This window comes from Apus apus, chromosome 4, assembly GCF_020740795.1.
Source record: "Apus apus isolate bApuApu2 chromosome 4, bApuApu2.pri.cur, whole genome shotgun sequence".
Lineage (NCBI taxonomy): Eukaryota > Metazoa > Chordata > Aves > Apodiformes > Apodidae > Apus > Apus apus.
The window spans coordinates 96,191,093-96,212,326 of NC_067285.1; the positions used below are offsets into that span (position 1 = coordinate 96,191,093).

The 21,234-nt window shown below is 38.1% G+C and overlaps 1 protein-coding gene across 1 annotated transcript; it reads right to left on the reverse strand.

Moving 5' to 3' along the window:
- Positions 1 to 358: 358 nt before the first annotated feature.
- Positions 359 to 20,209, reverse strand: PI4K2B (phosphatidylinositol 4-kinase type 2 beta). The gene is made up of 10 exons (XM_051618591.1): positions 19,839 to 20,209; positions 15,772 to 15,920; positions 10,531 to 10,731; positions 9,897 to 10,028; positions 8,378 to 8,531; positions 7,978 to 8,045; positions 7,374 to 7,473; positions 5,440 to 5,573; positions 4,337 to 4,396; positions 359 to 1,799 (listed from the first exon to the last, which is right to left on the reverse strand). Exons 1-10 carry the CDS (start codon positions 20,113 to 20,115, stop codon positions 1,626 to 1,628), a joined length of 1,449 nt encoding a protein of 482 aa, XP_051474551.1. The 5' UTR covers positions 20,116 to 20,209; the 3' UTR covers positions 359 to 1,625.
- Between the last annotated feature and the right edge of the window lie 1,025 nt (positions 20,210 to 21,234).

Genomic DNA, 21,234 nt, shown 5'->3' on the forward strand with positions numbered 1-21,234 from the left:
GGCAGCGCCCCCAGCGGCGGGAGGAGCGGCAGCGCCGGCAGGTAGCGCTGCGGGACCCGCGGCGGGCGGGCTGGGCGAGGGACGGACGGACGGACGGACGGACGGACGGACGGACAGCTGAGGCCGGGGCCCTGCTTTTTCGGATTAGGACATTTATTTTCTTCGAGAGGCGGGGCTGGTACATCATCTTCAACTTTTTTAGTAAACGGGATAAAAGTAATCAGGGGAAGTTGATCAAGGTGCGGATTTCGATCTTCTTTTGACCCCCCGTTTCTGAGCTCCATCTTTAAGGCTTAAACGTTTCAGTTAATCGTGTGAATTGCTGACGTGCTACATTAAGATTTACATCCACTAGAAATTATAGAAAATACAAGCGTTTTATTATTTTTGAGTTCAACAGTATTGCTTAGAAATACAAAATACAGCCATGTCTGAAATACTGAAGGCTTCATAAAAAGCAGCAATTTTTCTCCCATTTAATCTTAACTGTCCAGAAAATTACTAAAATAAAAATATTTACCATATCACATTAGCCACAGATCCAGGAACATGACCACCAAGGCTTCAACCATGTAACTTAAACATCAAAGCAAATGACAACTGGCAGGTGAGCACAACGTTGCTCAGGGCACCAGAGGAAGTTTGTGCTCTGTGTGATACAGGTGGGGTTTTTTTCTGGCCAAAAAAGAAAGAACTGTATTTAGACAGAAACTTAGAAGGCAGTCTGGCTTTGGGATGAACAACACATCAGTGCTTCTGTCGCTACTAGTGCAGAACCACTTTGGTGACTCCTGATGAACATGTTTATACACGTGGCAGAACAACCCTGTACCAAGATGGTGCAATTCTTTCATTGTGATGATCTACACAGAAATATCACCATTTTCCATGCATGTGTTTAAAATACACAAGTTCTAAACACTACAGGTGAAATTTCAACCTCTGAAATGTACACTCAGTTTATTTTGTCACAGTAGGCACTGTGTGTACTTACTTGGGTTGAATTTTGCTATAATTCAACTGTTCAATTATTTTTGGTCCCTACATGCAAAAAAACCTACTTGGAGCATTTTTCCCCCTTTCCCTTTCCCCTGTTTGTCAATAATAGATTTTTTAAATTATTATTATTTTCTTCTTAGTGCATGACTTTTCAAGTAACTAGCCTATGAAAATCTATAAACAGCTTAAAATATCAAGAAGACATTTAAAGAAAAACCATTTTCACAAAGATAATATTCTGCAATTTTTTGAAGACAATATAAAAAGAAATTGATAGTGTACAGGTTCTCAGTATTAAACAAAAAGAATTCCCATTGTATTCAAAAGTAGTTTCTCAGCATATGCAAACCGTGTATCTTCCCTTATTCAGAATACATTAATTTAGCCTATAAAAATACAATATGGACAAGTTTTTCTCATTCCCTGACATAAGTATTCACAATTTTGACACAAAAATTGTAAACTTTTATTACATTCAAAATACATGTCTTAAGTCTTTAGAATTTAAGTTCTGAGGTGTCAGCAGTCAGAGCTCTTGGTATACAGCAGAAGTTATTGCAGAGCCTTCACGCAGAAATAGCTTTCTGAACTTAAAAGAAACTTACTCTTCCCACCTAATTTTGTTGCTACCAGGAGGAAAAGAAAGGCTTCCTGCTATGAAAGGTCTGTGTGAACGCGTTGCTCAGCTGAACAATCCGGCCCTGGCTCCCGGTGCTGCTGCGCTCCACGACCACACGGGGCATCTGAACAAGCTGAAGGGGACTTTTCTCATCCTTCAACGCCTGAGTAAGGTTTAGTATCTAAAAGAGCAAAAGCAGGTAAGGTGAGGGGCACACAGATGAAACTGTGGCTAACGGGCTTAGAAATTTAAATGTCGCTCTTAAATCAATTCTGTAAAAGCCTGCATTGTCAAATACATTTTTGAAAGATACTCAAATTATATACCTCTACTTGACATTAATTTGGTAACATTACTTACTGCTGTTATCTGATTACACTTCTTTTTTTTAATATTTCATGCAATCCTCTCCAAATTTTCAGAAAGTGTTAGAGACAAAAATCTAAGAACGTTTTAAATTTAACATGTCCTAAAAGCATTTAATCTTTAATGAAAAAAACCTACTAGAATGCAATCAACACGTACTTAACATAGGATCTACCAGTTTAGCTACAAGTTGTTCTCATATCAGAAGATACAAAGCCATATTATTAATGAACACCAAACCCAGTGCCAAGATCCAAATTCAGCCCTCAGCTCCCAGGCGTGCTCATTAACTGTCCTGATAATTTACTCCACATTCAACATCATCCTCCTGAAAACTGAGGAAAGGGTACAATTTATATTAAGCCTTTTTTCCCCCTGCACAATGCCCCTTCCTTACTTGTACAACTTCCAGATCCCGTCCTTGTTCTGCACTTTCATGGCTGCAAAACCCTGGTCAAAAAAGTCCTCTGCTTGGTCTACTGCGATTTGACTCTTTGAGCAACTCCTGACAACCACAGTTTTTAAGTTCTAAGACAACCTTTTGTAGGTCTGTGCTACCTGGTTGCTTAGTCTCTATATTCTCAATAGAACTCTTTTGCTCTCGTTTGAAGCCCTTCTCAGCATCTTTTTCCCTTTGCTTCACAATAATATGCTTTAAATGCTTTTGGTGCTTTAAAGATCTCACTCCTTACACGCAAGATATATTCCTCTTCAGCCTCCTTATATTTGTCAACTAGATTCTTTGGTTTTTAAGTATTAAACTTTTCATTTTTTTGGGATGCATTTACACATTTTAGCTGTACTGTAAATTCATCTTAACTGAATAAATCCATTAGCATGTGATGTAGTCATCTGACTCGTCTATAATGCCCTTGTAACATACTTTGGTTTTACACCAAAAGCAAGTTCACCATCAGTGCTAAAAGGCATAATTTGCTGATGTATTTTCGATCACATCCAAGAATAATTATCTGCATTTTCACCCTAAATCCATGCCTAAAAACCTGATGTCTCCTCCAGTGAAACACTTACATAGGGAGAGATGTAAAAAAACCCAACAAAGCCAAAACAACTAAAACCAACCAAACAAAACCCCCAAAACCCAACTCTTCTGAAATCCACCTCAAGGTAAGGGTGCAAAGAATGGATCCAAAACAGTCCTTATGGTGGGAAATTAATTTAGACAATCTTAGATAGATCTCTCTCCATTACATAGAACAGGTCTTTTCCTTAAGCTTTTTGTTAAGTAACAGATCCCCTGTAGCTAATTGTCTCATCACAAAAAAACCAAAAACAAACAAAAAAAAATTAGCACAGTATAAGATGGATGAATACTCCAGAAGTGACCACCTTCCAGTGACTGCACAAGCTTCTCAGAAAAGTTTTTTTGTGAAATAACACCTATAATTCAATCTAATAAGCAAGGTTTGCTGGCTTTTAGCCACTACACACAACTGATGTTAACTGTTTGACTTAGCAGAGCTGCAGTCTCGTGCAAGGTACTTGGTATAGGAAACTCTACAGAGAAAGGTCACATTGAGCCACTCTAGGAATTGTGAGTGTCCGGTTTTAAACTATCCACACGGAATTTATGAACACAGAAGCAAATTTCAATAAATTCAGAGCAAATGCAACTACTGGATTATCTAATTCTAATTCACTGACATTATCACAAATCACTGTTTTATGTCTACAATGAACTAAATCATTTGTTCTCAGCTAAAACTTGCTTTCCAGTGTATCACACCAGTCTTAAATTCTAAAAAAGCAAGAAGACGGAAAAACCCTTCTCTCATTTCAGTGTTAAAAGCCCTCAAGACCTAATTATCAAAGTTCTAGTCTCAAAATATCTGTATTGGTTCCAAGTATGGTTCTGCCATTTGCTTAGGGGAAGAAATTTTATTACCTAATATTGCTTTATTGTGAGAGGTATTTCAGTTATCAAGTTAACACTCCAAAATAGAGTTGCCTTTCTTTTAAAATCATAAGAGAGTTACCCATCAAATCTTCCATCCAAATTTATAACCTGTCTCCAGTCTTTCATTTTTAAAATACCTCCTAAGAAAATTATATATAGGTATATAGCTATTAAGTCCTCCTCTATCCACCACAAAAAAACAACCCAGTTACATTATTTAATAAAAATCTTCTATAAAAACAATAGAGTTCACTTTCTGCTGTCTCATCCATATGCAAACAAGAAGAAACTCTAAAAAGAAATTTAGTCTTCTCAGATAAAAATACCTCAAATGTCTTTCAATGGGAGTCAGTTTTTGTAGCTCTAAAAAAACAACAGTTGAGAAGTCATGATAAATTAAATATATAAATTAAAATGTAATAAAGCAGTCTTACCTGCCCCCTCATAACGGACATTTGGTTTTCAAAAGTAGCCTTGTCAAATCCCTTATCAGTCTTTATAAAAGAAAACAAAGTTATTATAGGAAATGACCAATTTATTTTTAGCTATATATTTAGCAGGTAATTTCATAATATGCTTAGTCATATTTACCAACATTAAAATAATTTTTGGAAGCTCAAAATAGTCAGAGTATGACCCACAAAAAGGTCTATTTACTGCAGTTAGTTTACATATGTGAAAATGAAGGAGGTTCCACATCAGAAAAGTAAAATACATCAGTTAAGCCTACCTACCAATATTACTGCTACTACTGCTGTCTCTCACCTTCATTCTGGCAAAACAGTACTTTCTCCTTCAGGTTTATTAAATACTTCAACCTCCATTGGGTTTAACAAAAATCCCAGAGTCACCAAGTACAACTCACTCAGATTTAAACATTGTAAATGTGTTTCAAGATGTAGTTTTGATGTTACCACTGCATTTTAATTAAAAGTTTAATGTTCCCATTTCTTTCCATCCTGATCATTTGTATTACTTCAATTTGTATTACTTGAGCATTTAACAGCTGATGGAATGCTTCAAAGAAGGACACTTATTTACATGTCAATACTGTAGCACAGTGTCAATATCTTTAAAATAAGTTTGATTTACTTCAAACACTCAAGATTTCAGGATCAACTTCACACACTATATGTATGTAAAATCAAGTATATGAAAGGTATGCAGGTATTTTAAATTACATTAAATACATTGTTTCCTCTGGTTGCTACAGTTTATCCTAAGTGTACATACATAGTACACAGGTATGTTAACAGAGTTTACATAAATTTGTGAAATAAAAGTTAACTAGTTTTAATTAATTATGAAACTTAGATATACAAAAGGTAATTAAGTTTTCAGCGTGATTACCATAAATTAGTTACCTTAGTGACATAGCTTCCTCTTAATTATATAAACCCTTTCTACCATGCCAGTGTTAAAGCTAAAATAGCACAGTATCATGACAGAGAAGTCAAAGTCAGAAAAACAACTAACTGCTCCATTACAGGTATTAGCTATTTCAGTAATGTTCAATTCAAAGCAGCTCTCAATTCACCTTAAATAGCTCATAAAGATCTTCACAAAGATCCTGCACGAAGTTCATGTCAGAAATGCGAGGAAGAACTAAGTCTCTGGTCTCCTGAGAGAAAGGAACTTTTGCTTGAGAAAGCCAAGCCCAGTGAAAGGGATCTAATGCACAGAAACAGAACATTTTGTGATTAACAGGCAAAAATAAAATTCTGAATTGCTTACCACCAATACCTGCAGCCTACTGGGACTTTTCAGTAATGCCATTTTTCACAACATTGTTACCCCATATGCCTCTTTTACCTACAGTTATAAATGCAGCTGTTCAGCAACTTAGCCTTTTTTGCAAACTGCGAAAATGCATTTTAACTAATATTTAGTTGAAGCAATAAGTAAAACAGGTATGTGAATTAAATAGTGTAAGCAACAGTAAAGGCCTTCTCCTAGTTTAGTAATACAGTTTCTTTTGAAGTAAAATAATGGCTGCCATTAAACAGAAATATTTCAGATGTTTGACTCATACTTAAGAATTAACAAAGAAGTAGCTACTGTTTTTAATACAATTTTTTTAATTAAAATGCCTTCTTCTAAGTATGCCAAGAAAAATATTCTTACCTTATCACAACATAGTTGCTATTAAACAGCTTTTTCTGAAGATACTTTAAGAGCAATTAACTAGTATCAGATGTTAAACAAGACACCAAACAGCATGAGCTTCAGGAACTGAGGAAAATCACTAACAGCAGGACACCCACTGAACTTCCTGACACTGCTCACAGCCCTTTTGAGTCCAACAGACCAGTCAGTTTTCCACCCACCTCACAGCCTGCCTGTCCAGTTTATAGCTTGAATTGGCTACAAGAGTGCTGTGAGACCACAGAGATGGCCTTGCAATAGTCAAGGAAAGTAAGTATTCACTGCCCTCGCCTCATCCACTGCACCAGTCCTCTTATCATGAAAAGCTGTCTAGGCAGTCAAGCACTGTTTGTCCTTGGTAAATCCAGGCTGGCTTCCCCATCACCTGCTTGTCCTTCACACACTTGACTATGGCTTCCAGGAGGATTCATTCCAGTCTTCACAGGGACTGAGGTTAGGCAGGAAACCCGTCACTCTTTGTATTCTACATCTTGACCTTCTTGAAGGTGGATTACCTTTTTCTAGTTCATAAGCAACCTCCCACATTACTAGTGTCTTTCAAGACTGACAAGCCTCACAACAGTATCAGTTCCCAGTGCATCCCCATCTACTATGAACTTTTTAATGTCCATTTTGTTTAAGTGCTCCTTTTCTTCTGCTTTGGGTAATGATTTATTCCCAGAGGTTCTGCTTATGAGCTCTGAGACGTAGAAGCCCAAGAACAAATCTAGCAGGAGAAAACTGAGGCAAAGTCAGCATTGAATAACTTGTTCTTTCTTGGGCCTTTTGTGTTTAGGTCCTTGCTGCAATTCTCTTCAGTCCCACTCTCATCTGTAATTTACTTAAGCCTTTCTGGTTGCCCTTCATGTCCTCTGCTAGCTTTACTCCAGCTGAGCTTTCACTTTCCAGACTCCATTCTTGCACTTTTGGACAATGTCTCTGTATTTTCAGAGGAGTCTCCACATCCTGATTTTTATGTACTTAATTTTTGTGTCCCACTTCAGTCACAAACTCCCTGTTCATCCATGCTGGACCAACTTCCTGCCTTTTGGAAAGGCCGTTCTCTGGCTTTGAGGAAGTTACTCTTGAAAGCTTTAGTCATCAAGAAAACATGCTCTACCCCTCAAGAGCCTGCAATTTTAAACAACATTATGCTACAGTGGATATCATGGTTGATGATTTGACTCTGATCTTTATGCTAATTCTCTGATTCTGTACAAGCACCTTTACAGAATTGTCACACACTTTTCCAACTGCAAAATAATTCTAAAGGATCATTCAAGTATCTTCCCAAAAAGGAAGATGATTGAAGAATGCAATACTTACATGCCCTCCACTCATCAGGATGCTTAAAAGGAAATGCTAAACCATTGTCAATCGCAGCAATTTTAATAGTAGATTCTTCAGCTATAGTCCACTGGCCATCCTAAGGAAGGAATATTTTAAAAATAAGTGATACCTATGTGCTTACAAAGTTAGTGAAACATTAAAAATACTAAATATACTTTTTAGCTTCACTGCTTAAATTCAACTTAAGCAATATGAACAAGTATCCCAAATAAACTCCAGAACATACAATACGTACCCTACCACCATTAAAAAGGGGCCCTTCCCACAAATACAAGATGAGCAGAGCACATAAATAGCTGAAAAAACATGCTTGAGCAACAGTAGGCAGTTTTATTATTATTATAGCCCAAGCTAGTAAAGAAAAAAATACAGAACAATAAAAGTAACTTCTAGCACTTTTCTATCTAGACTAGTCTAATCCAAACATCCTTTTCATTCATTTTGTCTAGAATAATTTGTAACTGTCATATTTCTTGAGACTATGCACCAGGATTAAAGCCATGCACTTAATCCCCAGAAAGACCAAGTAATAAAACTACACAATTTAAAAACCATGAGTTTCAGAGTACAATTTTCTTACCTTATCTGACAGATCAAGTCCTTCATCTTGTTTTTCATACTTGATTAACCAGTTATCATTACCTCTGTCTTTAAACAGGAAAATGCATGTCACAACATATAATTTATAAAGAAATCATCATCTAACGTTACATACAATGACCAATATTATAAATTAAGAACTTGTTCTAATATTCTTTCACTGCTTAAAAATATTAAGTAACAGTCAAAACCACATTGTTTGGATTTTGTCATATTGCAGTATTTAATATATGAATTCCAAGTACATTTTTTTAAAGTTTAAAATGCAACATTCTGGCCTTCAGTTGTGAGAAAAGCATCTGAAATGTATTAAAAGCCTTCATCAACAGCTTTCAGCCAGCATTGCTTACCATTTCTGCCTCACAAAAGTAGACAAATACCTGTATTTCTGATGACATAATCTAAGATAACCAATCTTTCAAACTGTGACTGAAATTCTTTCCTTATGTTCTCAGGTAAAGGATCAGTTTCAAACTTCCTGAGCCAGTAGTCAGCTTCCTTATAACCTTCAACAAACAGCTGGAAGGAGCCAACCTGAAACATTAAGAAATTGTAATTTGAAAATGCACTTGGGTAGGTCACAGAATGTTAACATCAGCAGAAAAACTGATTCTACACTTTCAAAGTTCAGAACATGGGAATTCTAAACAGTAAATTATACTGAAGTATGACTCAAATCATGAGGGGTTTTTCTAGGTTTTTAATTATTAATTTCTGGGTTTTTGCTTTGTAAAAAAAAAGAAATTGTTTAAGCACTGAGTGTACCAGGAATAAAATATAGCCAGAGAGCTTAATATAAATGAACACTCAGTATTACCAGCAATATTTGAGACAAAGAAATAACATACTTTTCATTGAAAACACTTTGTTCAATAACTCATAGGAGACTCCTGAAAAAGTTACAAGGACAAAATCTTCCTCTCTGAAAAGCTTATATGCTTCATTGATGAGAACAGCAGCATTAATTATTTTTTCCCAAGAAAGACACTTTTTGCATGAAAATGGCTGAAATACCTTTCCCAAGAGAGTTCAAGGAAGAAAACTAGAGATGACATCAGCTCCGTATGTGTGGGCAACAGGAAAAGTGCCCAAGGTTAGAATTCAGAAGATGACATATTCAACAAGTAAAATGCAGATAGATACACACATGCAGAGACATGGATAAACACACAGCATGTGGAATAACCATGCTGATACAAGCTTGCATTCATGTCCTGGTTTGAGCCAGAATAGAACCAATTTTCTTTCTAGTAATTTTACTTTTCAGCCAAAGGTGACAAATTGCTGAGAACTGACATAAGTGGATTACCCAAGCTGTACGTGGCTTGTGCTTTAAAAGTTTAGGAGTAGAACACTGTGGTGATATCCTGGGGATACAATAAGGCTCATTAGGCAAGAGAGATGCGAGGTTTTAATCAGTGGAGAACTGCCCATAAGATTAAAGGAAGGTAGGATGAACACAATAATAGGACAGCTAAAAGAGTAACAAATAGAAGGAGGAAAAAAAGATTTAGGAAAAATGAAACAACTAGATAAATTGCATAGAAGAAACAACTAGACAATATGAAAACATCACACTGAAGAGAAATGTACCAAACAGTCAAGAAAAACGTGAGAGATGTATAATATTTTAACATGTTACTCCTCCAGCAAAAAGCTAGACTGCACATTGATGCCAAAAGTGGCAAGATATGAAAGCAGTTTCAATGAAGGAACAATGTAACAGATTGGACAGATCTTTACTAGAAACAGGCGTATTTACCAAACTTCAGTCACTCAGCTGTTTTTCAACAAGCAGCAAAGTTTTTCTTCTATTGTCGAATTTATTGATATATTTTTATTTTAATTTGAAGTTTTGTGTAAGAGTCTGGAAAAGCACAAGAATACTTTTTATCTTACCTTAGGAGGTAGTCCAATTCGATTAAATTTTTTAGCAACTTTTGGCACTTTCTCTAAAGCATATTTTTTTCCTCTTGACTTTGCACGATCTATTGCACTGTAATTAAAGGTCTCACTGACAAGCCAGACAACCTTAAAATACAAAAGTAAAAACTCAGCTCAGAATTCCTTATTATTTCAATTAGAAGTTTACAGTAAATTTAATGCTTAGTTGTCAAAAAGGCAAAAAGGAAACAGGCATTTCCAACAAATGTTAAACTAAAAGGCTTATATTTGCTACTTTACGTATCTCAAAAAAAAGCTGTAAAAGACTTACAAGTGGGAATTTTTATATGCTACTTTTTGCAGTTCTGACACATCTTACCAAAACAAAAGGCACAAAAGTGCCAGAAAATGCTAGAAACTGAAGTTGTTACAAGAAGAGATTCAAATCAGATGGCAAACGTATCCTTCAGAGCAAAAATCACAGTTGCTACTTCTACAACAAATGACTGTGCCTTCAGACTTGCAATAGTTTATAAATTACTTAAGAATAATGCACAATATACAAGGATGTCTCCACAACTACAGTCCAGAGACTTGACAGATCTCTTTTTTTTTTTGCTTTTAACAGTTTACAGATTTTAACTTTTACCTTAGTTTTAGGTACAACTCCTAGTCCCAGCTTGTCATCCACAAGATAGGCACCAGCTTCAGAGAGGTATCCCTGATTTGGAACAAGGCAGCCTCTGCCAAAGCAGCAAGGACAACAAACTTTGTGAAAATATTTGGTCCATTTTGGATTTAGATGTCCATAAGGCTCTTCAGATTTTGGTTTGAACACTCCGATAGTTTTCTAGGATAAATAATATAAAATTCAAGTATGAATGCTTTGAGTTGCAAAGCTAAAATGATTTTGAAAATTAGTTACTTGTAAGTATTGTTACATACTATACACCACTTTTGACAGTTGGTCTTTTCAGATGATGAAATAAAAAAACAAATAAAATGGTACTTCAAGTAAATGTCATCAAATGCTTGTCTAGAAGTGGCACAAATTCAAAATAAGGTCTTCATAAGACAAAATCAAAACCAGCTAACATTTACTAGCTGTTTTCAAAATTACAGACTACTGCATTTTTGAACATACTTTTTTCATATTCAAAGTTTTTCAAAAAGGAGGTTTTAAAAGCAATTTTTAAAGTAATTTTCAGCCCATCAAATAACTCATTAACAAGGTATTTCAGACAGAGACACAATGGTTCCAAGAAAGTGACAAATATACAGAATACTAATAATAATGTTAACTTATACCTTTCCTATCTATTTTAATTATTAAGTTAGAATGGATCAAAATGTTCAGCACTGCAATTCCAAAGAGTGGTGTCGTTTACCACTGCTGTAGATTCCTCAAATAAAAGCTGACAGTGGTTCACACTGTCAGCCCCCATTTACATTGGAGACATAGTAAAGCTTAAAATTACTGAGTACTATGTCCACTTTTGGACACTATGCTTCAAGTAATTTGTTAAACTGGAGGAAGCTGAAGTAATAAGCACAAAAAAAGCAAATAATGACTGTATGAACAGGGATTGTTTAGCCTAACAGAAAAAGGAGGGAGCACAATGAACTATGCAATAGATTCCTTTACAGAAAAAAGGAACAACACTTTTACTGTTAACAAGCCAATAAATGATGGGCTTAAATCCCAGCAGATAAGTTGCAAAGAAAAACCTTAAGAGCAGCTCTATACTAGAACTGGCTGCCGGGTTGTGGAGTCTCCAAAACAGGATGCTGCTAACAGCAGGTTATCATCAGGATTCAGGTTAATACACTCCTGCTCCATGACACAGGCAATAAATAGATCATTACACAAGGTGCCTCGTACATGTAACTCTGTATTTGTTAACTTCAAACCACAAAATTACTACCACACTAAAATTTATAACCTTACCATTGTCTTTAATAAACTTTAGCCTAGTGCATAAAGTCCATGTAATGACTCTTCTATAGCTCAAGGGAACGTTGTTCAAATGCTATGGCTTCATTCCTTCTCACAGGACCATGGTAAGGAAATCAAATTATTATCTAATAAACAGTTAGGAACAACTGTTCAAGATGCATTTTCACATATTAGTACTTTCCTGAATCTTTATTAAAAAAAAAAGTTAATATCTCAGTAAGATAAGCACTGCTTGTTGTGGCACCAACATTCATAGCTGATTTACACTTAGGACAGATTAGAGACAAAAGTCATGAGTAAGTTTGTTTGCATTACTGGCCTAGAACATATTGTGCTGTAGCATCAAATCTCAATATGGTTTTCAAGGTTTCATTGAAAGTTAAAACCTTGCTAAATTTAGAAGAGCCACTGCTATTGAAGACCAGAAAGCTCAGTTTGTAGACAACCTACCAAGAGCAGTCTTAATTCTGCAAGTCAAGATTAATTTCTAGACTGACTCCATTGGCATTACCAATTAGCCAACAGCTAAACCGCCAAAAACATGTAGAACAGTTTGTAACAGACACAATGTCTTTTACTTTATGAGTTACACAATGAAAAACAAGTGCAGGAATATTAAACATTTCAGCAATAGTGCTGCTTAAGTATTGAACTTCTTCATGTCAGTAAAAAACTACTAAGAAATCAAAAAAGTTAATAATTTTAATTAGACAACTTTAGTTTTCTCTTTTTGATAGATCCAAATCAGCAAATAAGATGAACTAATGGTGTCCTGGTTTCACTGGGATAAAATTGTAGAATCAGCTTTCTGTTCAGAGAAGCTGCAATTTTCGAGACAACTTGAGCACCTGATTCAGTGGGAACAAAGTTGATTAGACACTTGGTTTTATTTCATGGCCAGCCATGGTATGTGGGTTTCCATAACAATCCAGGTCTCTAGCAGTTTTGAGCTAGCTGGGTGCTAGGGCTTGGAGGGCAGCTGACCGAAGGTGGCCAAGAGAAGTATTCCATGCCATAGACATCACGCTCACTAGAGATTGGAAAGTTTGCTGGGGACAGGGCTCTTCAGTGGCCACCATGCCTGGAGGACCTTGTCCATTATTCTGCCCCCAAGGCCTGCTCTCCCATTTGCTGTGATCATCTCACTCCTGCTGGAGTCGTGGTGCTCACAGTGCTCGACACTCAGCATTCGCTGCTGGGAGTGCATGGCTCATAGCCACTGCTTGGGCTGAATATAACTTTATGTCAAAATTAGTATTCAGATTAACAGTAGTTTTTTGCTATTTTTTTATTAAATCTGTTTTCATTTCAACCCATTGGTCTCCTTTCTTTTTCCCCAATTCCCCTTCTCAGTTAGGGAGGGCTTATTGGGTGATAAAACAACTACCCAAACATAGCCAAAGGGAAACGAGTTATATCACGTATACATTTATATTAGTATGGGAAAACACTTCAGGTGACCAGTAAGAAGGCTCAGCATGCTTTTAATAAGCTCTTTCCCAGCTTAAGGAAGAGCAGATTACTCAAGAAGAATAGGAGAAAGCAAGTCACAAAACTGGTCTGAACAACATGATGCAATACTCCATCAAACAGGATGTGAATCCACTCTACAAACGGGAGTTTCACTTTTGACAAAATGAAGTTTTATCAGAATTTTAGTATGGATAACAAATATAGATAAGCTGTAAATGTAGTGCAAAGAATAAAAGCAAAACTGAAAGTCAGCTAGGGACTCTACCAATATTCTCACAGTCCCATGTTGGCAAATATTGTCATTTTGCAAGAAACTTTTTCTGGCCCACATAAAAAAAGGTGTTTTTTCTAGTCTTAATTTATCTTAAATACTTATATTCAAATCAATGACCTGCATGAAGGGGACGGGCAAGTCACTACTAGCAGCTTAAATATTAACAAAAACAGCACTTCACTGTAAAGCAGAGCTAAAACCAACATGAAAGTCACCATGTAAGAAACATGGAAATAAGGTGATCAATCTGAAATACTGCGGATACAAAAATTATGTGCAAGTATTCTCTCATTAGCCCCAGGACACAGTGAGTCTCTCAGGAACGTGCTAGTCAATAAAAAAACCTGCAAAATCAGTCCAGAGAGGCTTCAAACAAAAGAGATTTGCACATATAGAAATCCAGAATAAGCATGATTTTTTTTTCCTAGTAATTTCTCTACTAACTTTCTAAGAATAAAAGATCTCAACTGCACAAGATCAAGAAAAACATTTAATCAGTTTTAAAGCCTGTTTAGCTGTAAAATACTCTTTAGATACTCCATGCATTGCCTTATCCAAAAGTATTGATTTAAACGAGTATTTGGTTACTTACTCAGATTTGTTCCTATTGCATATTAAATAAGATACAATCCCAATCTAAAATTTCTTCTTAAAAACAGTACGAAGTTTAAATATGTATATGTAAGAATACAACCTGAAAACCAACTAAGAACTAAACTGCTGAATAGGGAAGTGACCTGAATTTTAAGAAGTCTGCTGAAACTTTGAACAGGTTTTCACATTAACAGCATTGTACCTGACAGCAAGAATCCCAGAAGGCAATTAAAGAAAGACTTTATTTTCCTCCCAGTTTCACAAAGAGGGAGGCCCTCCTTCCCAGCCTACTTCAGCTCTCCTCCACCAGAATGAAGGGGGTCATTACAACAAATATTCCTGGAACATCAGAGTATGAACAGCGATGTGAAGGTCTTTGATTTTAAGTGGGTAGTTCTGCCACTTTCCATCTCAGAAATAAATATAGTATAGGATCACAAATCAATTCACACATTTATTTCTATTAAGTCAGGTAACTACTCTAAACATCCCTCATTCAATAAAGTGTAAAAAATTATCACCAGAAAAGTGGCATTAAACAAACATCTATGAAAATTATGTGGCAAACCAACATTAATTCAGTAATGACCAATATGAATAAAAGCTAAATAAACAAAAAAAACTTTCTAAAGACATGGGAAATCACAGTTTGGGGAATGCAGGGAAGAACTTGAATATGTTCTGAAAACATAGGCACTTAAAATATTACAACTTCCATGTCTACCACCGCTGGGATCTTCAGGATTAATTAACACCTACATCTATCCAAGACCAGAAGACTGCTGATTGAACTTAAAATAAAATCAGATATGACAAATCAACAAAGGCGTGGGTGTTGGGAGTAAGGCCAGTAAGCAGATGAAGAAAACAATGTGAAAACGCATCTGAAACATTTTATCTTACTAATTAACGCTAACCAAATGTTACTTTTCAAGCAAGATGTTCAGGTAACTGTTACATCTCTGTCTCAAAGTAACCTTAGGACATCTCTTGATGATCACTAGTCAAGCTACCATTTACCACTAAGGGGGAAGAAACCAAATCTTCAAGTTAAGATTCAGCAGACAAACACAAGTAAGAAGGTAGATTTGTTTATATCATTCTTCTTGCATACCTACCAATCATATAAGAGCAAGAACACAATCCAAATACAAGACTATATAAAAAGAGATAAAAATATAGAAGGCTTGTCTAAAGAAACCTAAACAGTACCCAAAATAGAAGCTCAGGTGTGTCAGAAATCAATTAAGACACACAAGGAACAAAATGTTAGATTCTGCACAAACAAATGCCTGAATTGTTTTCAGACATTAAAGAGGCCCCTTAATTTTCTCCGCATTTCTTTGGTGAGGATCATTCAAAACACGGTAAAACTGCAACAGAGAAATAATAGCTAGTTTGGCTTAGCTGATGCTGCAGGACTTAACTAGAAATCTAAATATTGCTTACATCAATTTTTCCAACATAGATTCTGGCACACCATAAGTTATCAGACAACTTCTTTAAATAAACTTATATTTAAATAGAATTTTTCAGCTTCCATTTTAAACTCATTGCTGATAGTGGCTCTGACTTCGCAGTAACATGCTCACCCCTTTGGGATCCTTGGCGAAGTAACTCCCACTGGATCCTTGAGAGATTCTTTCTGGAAAAACTCCACACTCTATAGCTTGCTCTGCTCTCAGAATAATTTCTGCAAATTCTGGATCATCTAAAAATACATTCATATCAGCAGTATGTCCTGAAAAATAAGAAAACAAGCAATCTTAAGTGTCATTTGTACTAGGAATTAACAACGTAAGTAAACACACTGAAAAGCTAGCAGCCTTTCTTGTTCATGTCCTTCAATAACAGGCTGAAAAACCTGGTCCATTAAATCAGTGCAAGCTTTCCCACTGATTTACACATACCTAATCAACCTTTTGTTCAAAGTAAATCAGCTGAATCTGTAGAGACTACCATGGCAAAATGCTTATACTTTTAAAGATTTTCTTTTAATTATTTATACAAGGAAGCCTATTAGGGAAAAAAAAAATCCCTTCAAAATCCTATCTGTAAAAAAAAATACTGAAGATTTTACATATAATTTTTTTAATTAAGATTTTTGTGTCCTGATGTCGGGCAAGCTACCTGAAACTAAACTGTCCACTACCACTATCAAAATGGTATTGTACCATTCATGTAACAGCTTGGCTAACATGTTCATCACCTGCCAAGACCCAAGGATGTTATTCACAGCGCTGTTCCATTACATGTACCACTAACAAGTGGCACAAATATGCCAGTGAAGTACTGCATGCCATCAGCAGTCCAACCAAAAAAACACCATCAACAACTTCTGGAAGTTTTTTGCATACTGACCAAAAGATCAGCTCCATGCAGGCATGTATGCAAACTCTATGACTCTATGCAAACATTTACAAAGATAATTAGAAAATGAGTTACTATGACTTAATACTCCTATTTAAACCTTTTCAAACTATTTCTTTGCAAGTTCTGAAACTGTGTATTTTTGTACCTTAAAGTCTAGGATTATTCTACATTCTTACTGAGTGCACTTTAATGAGTCTGTGCATTAGGGCTCATTTCTGCATTAAGAAACTGTGACATTATAATAAAACATTCACAGATAAAGTTGCCTTGCTCCCATTTCAGCACTTGAAGAAATACAAGATAAAATAAAGCACATACATTCTTGTGAAGTGACAACCAACAGAAAATCCATCCAGAAAAGATACTCCTTAACAGTTTGTGGATAGCCAAATAAAAAAATAACAAAAATCACTAAATTATTTGGAACACATACAGGACATTCTTTGAGGTTTCCTAGAACCTTACCTCTTGCTTGTATGAGCTACTCAGGAAAACACAACATAGCTTCCACACAAAAACAACTGAAAAGCATAAAACACATGAAAACCTTAGTCTAAATTGGAGCAGGAAGAGAAGACGTAAATCTAATAACAGCACATTCTTAAGGACCAATAAATACAATCCACTGGATCCAAATCTGTTGGGCTACTTGGCCAGTACTTCTGCAAAAAAGTTTAAGACTTTTACTGGGACTGTCAGGGATAATTAGTAAACTGTATTTCATAGAGTCAGCCACTAGGAGAGAAGGAAAGGATTCTAAGATTTCCTTGTCACAAAGTACTTGCATGTTAGGGAAATAAACCAAAAAAACCCACAATACACCTGTTTCTATGGAAAAACTCACCTTGAATCAGTGGCTCTTATTCCTTATTCAAGCCTCCACTATTGACACATGAGAACACAGAACATCATAATGCTAAGCTGTGATTACTACATATTTTTGTCAGTGAAAGCAGAATCAGGGTTGTGCACTATACTTTTACCAAACAGAATGCAACATGCATGATATGCTACCACAATGATGTGGCTGTACAAAACCATTTAGGCTGAAAACAAGAAAACTGGCAGTTTTGAGAAGTTTCCATTCAGTTTATCAACACTCTCCATACGAAAATAAGCCATTTTAATTGAAACTAGTATTTGTTGATGTAGCAAGGTTTTCTGTGTTGGTTTCTTCAGAAATTATTTTAAGTAAGCTTTCCATTCTGGAAGCACATTATGATCACAACTTACTCCCAGTACAGTGTCTCAGCTTACAATTATAACTAATCATAGTTTTTTTCTTGCACTTGCTCTTGAAAACTACCCTTCTCATTAAACTCCCACTCAGGAGACCAGGGCTCACATACACACAGTCTAGCTACCAAGCTCAATAACTTTATTCAAAAGAATTTGGACAAGTCCTAAGGCTGTGAAGCTGCTCCACTTGAATGATGAGAACACGCTGAAGAAGATACAAATGCTGTCATCCCTGCGCACACCTCAACCTGTTCTTCCATCAAGTTAACATAACAGAAAATAAACTAATACGCTTTGCAAGAGTCACATGTATGAACTCCTTCAAACCAGCTTTACACTATTTTAACATTAACATAATTAAAGGTAGTCCCTTCAAGCAATTCCACCTTTTCCTATAGAATCTCATATTCTGACCATAATTCCTTTATGAAAACACTCTGTGTTGCAATAACATGGATTAATAAAATCCATTGCATGCTTGCTCCACCTGACACATGAAAAAATCCTGTGCCTTCAAGTTTTAGACACACAGAAAAGGTAAGGACCAGAAAACAAGTGCAAGAGATGAGATCAGTCACAGGTCTGAGATTTTCTTACATACTCTTGGGGCAGATTTCTGCATTCAGCATCCCAGATCTGCCCCAGTGGTGCAAGACCCACAGCTTTAGCCTCCACTCTGAAGCATTAACTATGTTTTGCTAGAAGCACTGTCTCATTAACACATCTTAAGTCTTGTGGGAACAAGAGAGGAGAACTCTAACATTTTGACACCATGTTCACATTACAGGTGTGGCTTACACTGGGACCAATGGTTGGGTTAGATTTTTTTTTTCTTATACTTAAACACTATACACTAGCAAAAGCTCTCTATAGCTACTAAAAAGAAGTTACCAGCATAACTTATTTTGCTCCAATTCATCAGGCTTTGGTTGGGATTTTAATTTTTTTAAATACATTATTGTTGCAAGAGGAACAATTTACACCAGTCTTTGCCAAGAACTACAGTGTAATTACAACATCAAACAGTATTACGTGGTAGAAGTCCACAGATTTTCCTTTCCTAGATGTACATCTACTTACAAAGTCGCACAGACTCAGGAAGCTTGAAAGTCTAAAGAGAAAAAGTAAGCAATAAATATTGTGTAGTTTATCACCTTGCCTGTGTATTTAGAATTAGACAGTGGCCACACTCATAATTATTTTCAAAATTATAAATAATTTATTGCATTTCTTTCCCTCTTCAACACACAGAAAGCAGGTAATTTTTTATGAAAACCAAAAATACGACAGAAGATTGCATACCTAAAACTCTTTAACATGTGATGGCACAAAGAAATGAACAGACGATTGGAGCAAAGAACAGAAGCAGCACAAGACTTCTTTTACAGGACGAAAATGACGGGGGTCACAAGCAAGTAACTGCTGGAATAGGCGAGACAATAAGACCTGACAGAGTTCGCTGAGTGCTGAGGAAGCAACACCCAACCCCAGCACAGAACACAGCCTGCAAAGCATGCAAAGACAAGTTTAAGAAAACACGACAAGAAATAAACACAGCAAAGCCCAGCAAAACAGAAGACAGAGAACAAGGAGAAGTAACAGTGGAGACACTCATGAAGATGTAAATGAGTTCGTGCAGCCCTGCACATAAAGCATTTCAATTCCCAGCCGTTCACAGCACTTCGATCCCTTCAAAGACCACCGCGCTCGCCGGGCCCGGGCCAGGCACCTCTGCTGATCCCACGCCTGCCGGTGCGAACTCGGAACAAGCGCCCTGCGACCCGGGGACAGCCCGAGAGGGCATCGGGCACAGCACACCAAGCGTACTTCAGCCCCTGCAGGTACCTCTCCCGCCTCGCTGGCAGGACAGGGCACAGGTACCCCTCCCCGGAGACAGCCGGGCAGCCTGACCCAGCAGACCCCCCGGGCCGAGCCCCCCTGCCCCGGGCCGAGCCCCCCTGCCCCGGGCCGAGCCCCCCTGCCCCGGGCCGAGCCCCCCTGCCCCAGGCCGCTCCCGCAGCCGCCCGGGCGGCGGCCCCAGACCCACCTGCGGCGCTGCGGGGCTCCTTGTCCCAGGCGGCGCCGGCTCGGCGGCCGGTGCCCGACGCCCGCAGGAGAGGCTCGTCCTCTCCATCCCCCTCAGGCCCCGAGTCCTCCTCGCCCGAGTCCTCCTCCTCGAGCCCCAGCTCCCCGTACAGCCTCACGGCCCCGCCGGGAGCTCCTTTCGCCCCTTGCGAGCCCTGCCAGGGCGGCCCGCCCTGGGGCGCCGGCTCAGCGAGGAGCAGCAGCCGCTCATGGGGCTCCTGCACGGCCGGCTCCGCCATGGGCGGCCAGAGGCTGCGCACGGCGGGAGGCGCGGCCGGGCGGGCTCAGGCCCCTCCGCCGCAGCCCATGGCGCTCCCGGCCGCCCCGCGCCTCCTGCCGGCGCCCTGCGCATGCGCGCGGCCCCAGCCCCGCCCCCGCGCTACCTGCCTTAAAGGCGCCGCGGCCCCGCCTGGGTGCGGGAGGGGCCAGGGCGCTCGGGTGGGGCCGGGCGGGGGTCTGGGGGTGGCTGCAGGTGCTGGGGGCAGCTGGCATTAGTCTGCGGGTCGTCTAAGGCAGCCCAAGAGCGGCGTGATCTGCTCACCGTTCCCCTGGGAAATCACAGCTACAGGCTCCCACGTGTGCGTCATCTTCACTGCTCATTTACCAAGAGCAACCCCACAACTTGCTTTATTTCTGCATCTGAAACAAGCTTGGCTCCTGGCCACCACTTGCCATTAGCCAGCTGCTCTCCCTCACCATGCTTTAAAAGACATTGCTCTACACCATCATGGTAATTTCCAAAAGGAAGCCTAAAAACGGTAGAAGTGAAAACAACGTGACCATATTGCCATTATTTCCATGTTCCCACAACAATGCTTGTGTTATTGATAGGAAGAAAGAAGATACAACTATAGCCCCAGCACCTTGCCTCAGGCGGTGATGTGAATGCCTATTCCTGCACCTCCCGACAGAAGAGAGGTGTTACGCAGTACAGTACTCAAGGATTTTGGTGAATTATGGGAGAAAAACACACACATCAAGTACTTGTATAGAACTGGGATTCTGGATTGTACGGAGAGCAAATCAGACCTCAGTTAAAACAGTATTTACATACGTTTAGTATTCATCATTCTCATAATAATTTGTTATATAAGGATTCATTCTGTACATTACTTGGATCATGGAAAGAAAATTATTTTGCTTGGTTACTGACAAAACAAAATCTTAAAAGTGAAATGCTTGACTTGTGTTTGTTTTGTTTCAGGTTACCTGTCAGGCAGTGGACTTTGGAACTAAGCTGAGTGTCATTTACTTATGTAACTATTAATATCTGTAATGTTTGATAAAATCTGTTTCCATTTCTGTTTCCATTCTTTTCTATTAAAAGTGAACTTACTCAGTCAACTGTGACTCCAGAT

What these genes read in the sequence shown, in the direction of transcription:
- PI4K2B (XM_051618591.1), bottom strand. Translation starts at nt 20,115, where the DNA reads ATGGCGGAGCCGGCCGTGCAGGAGCCCCATGAGCGGCTGCTGCTCCTC. An exon ending in GAGTTGTACCTAAAACTAAG is followed by an intron (nt 10,029 to 10,530) that starts GTAAAAGTTAAA and finishes TTGTATTTTAAG; the next exon opens with GTTGTCTGGCTTGTCAGTGA. An exon ending in GAATTGGACTACCTCCTAAG is followed by an intron (nt 8,532 to 9,896) that starts GTAAGATAAAAA and finishes TTAATGTTTCAG; the next exon opens with GTTGGCTCCTTCCAGCTGTT.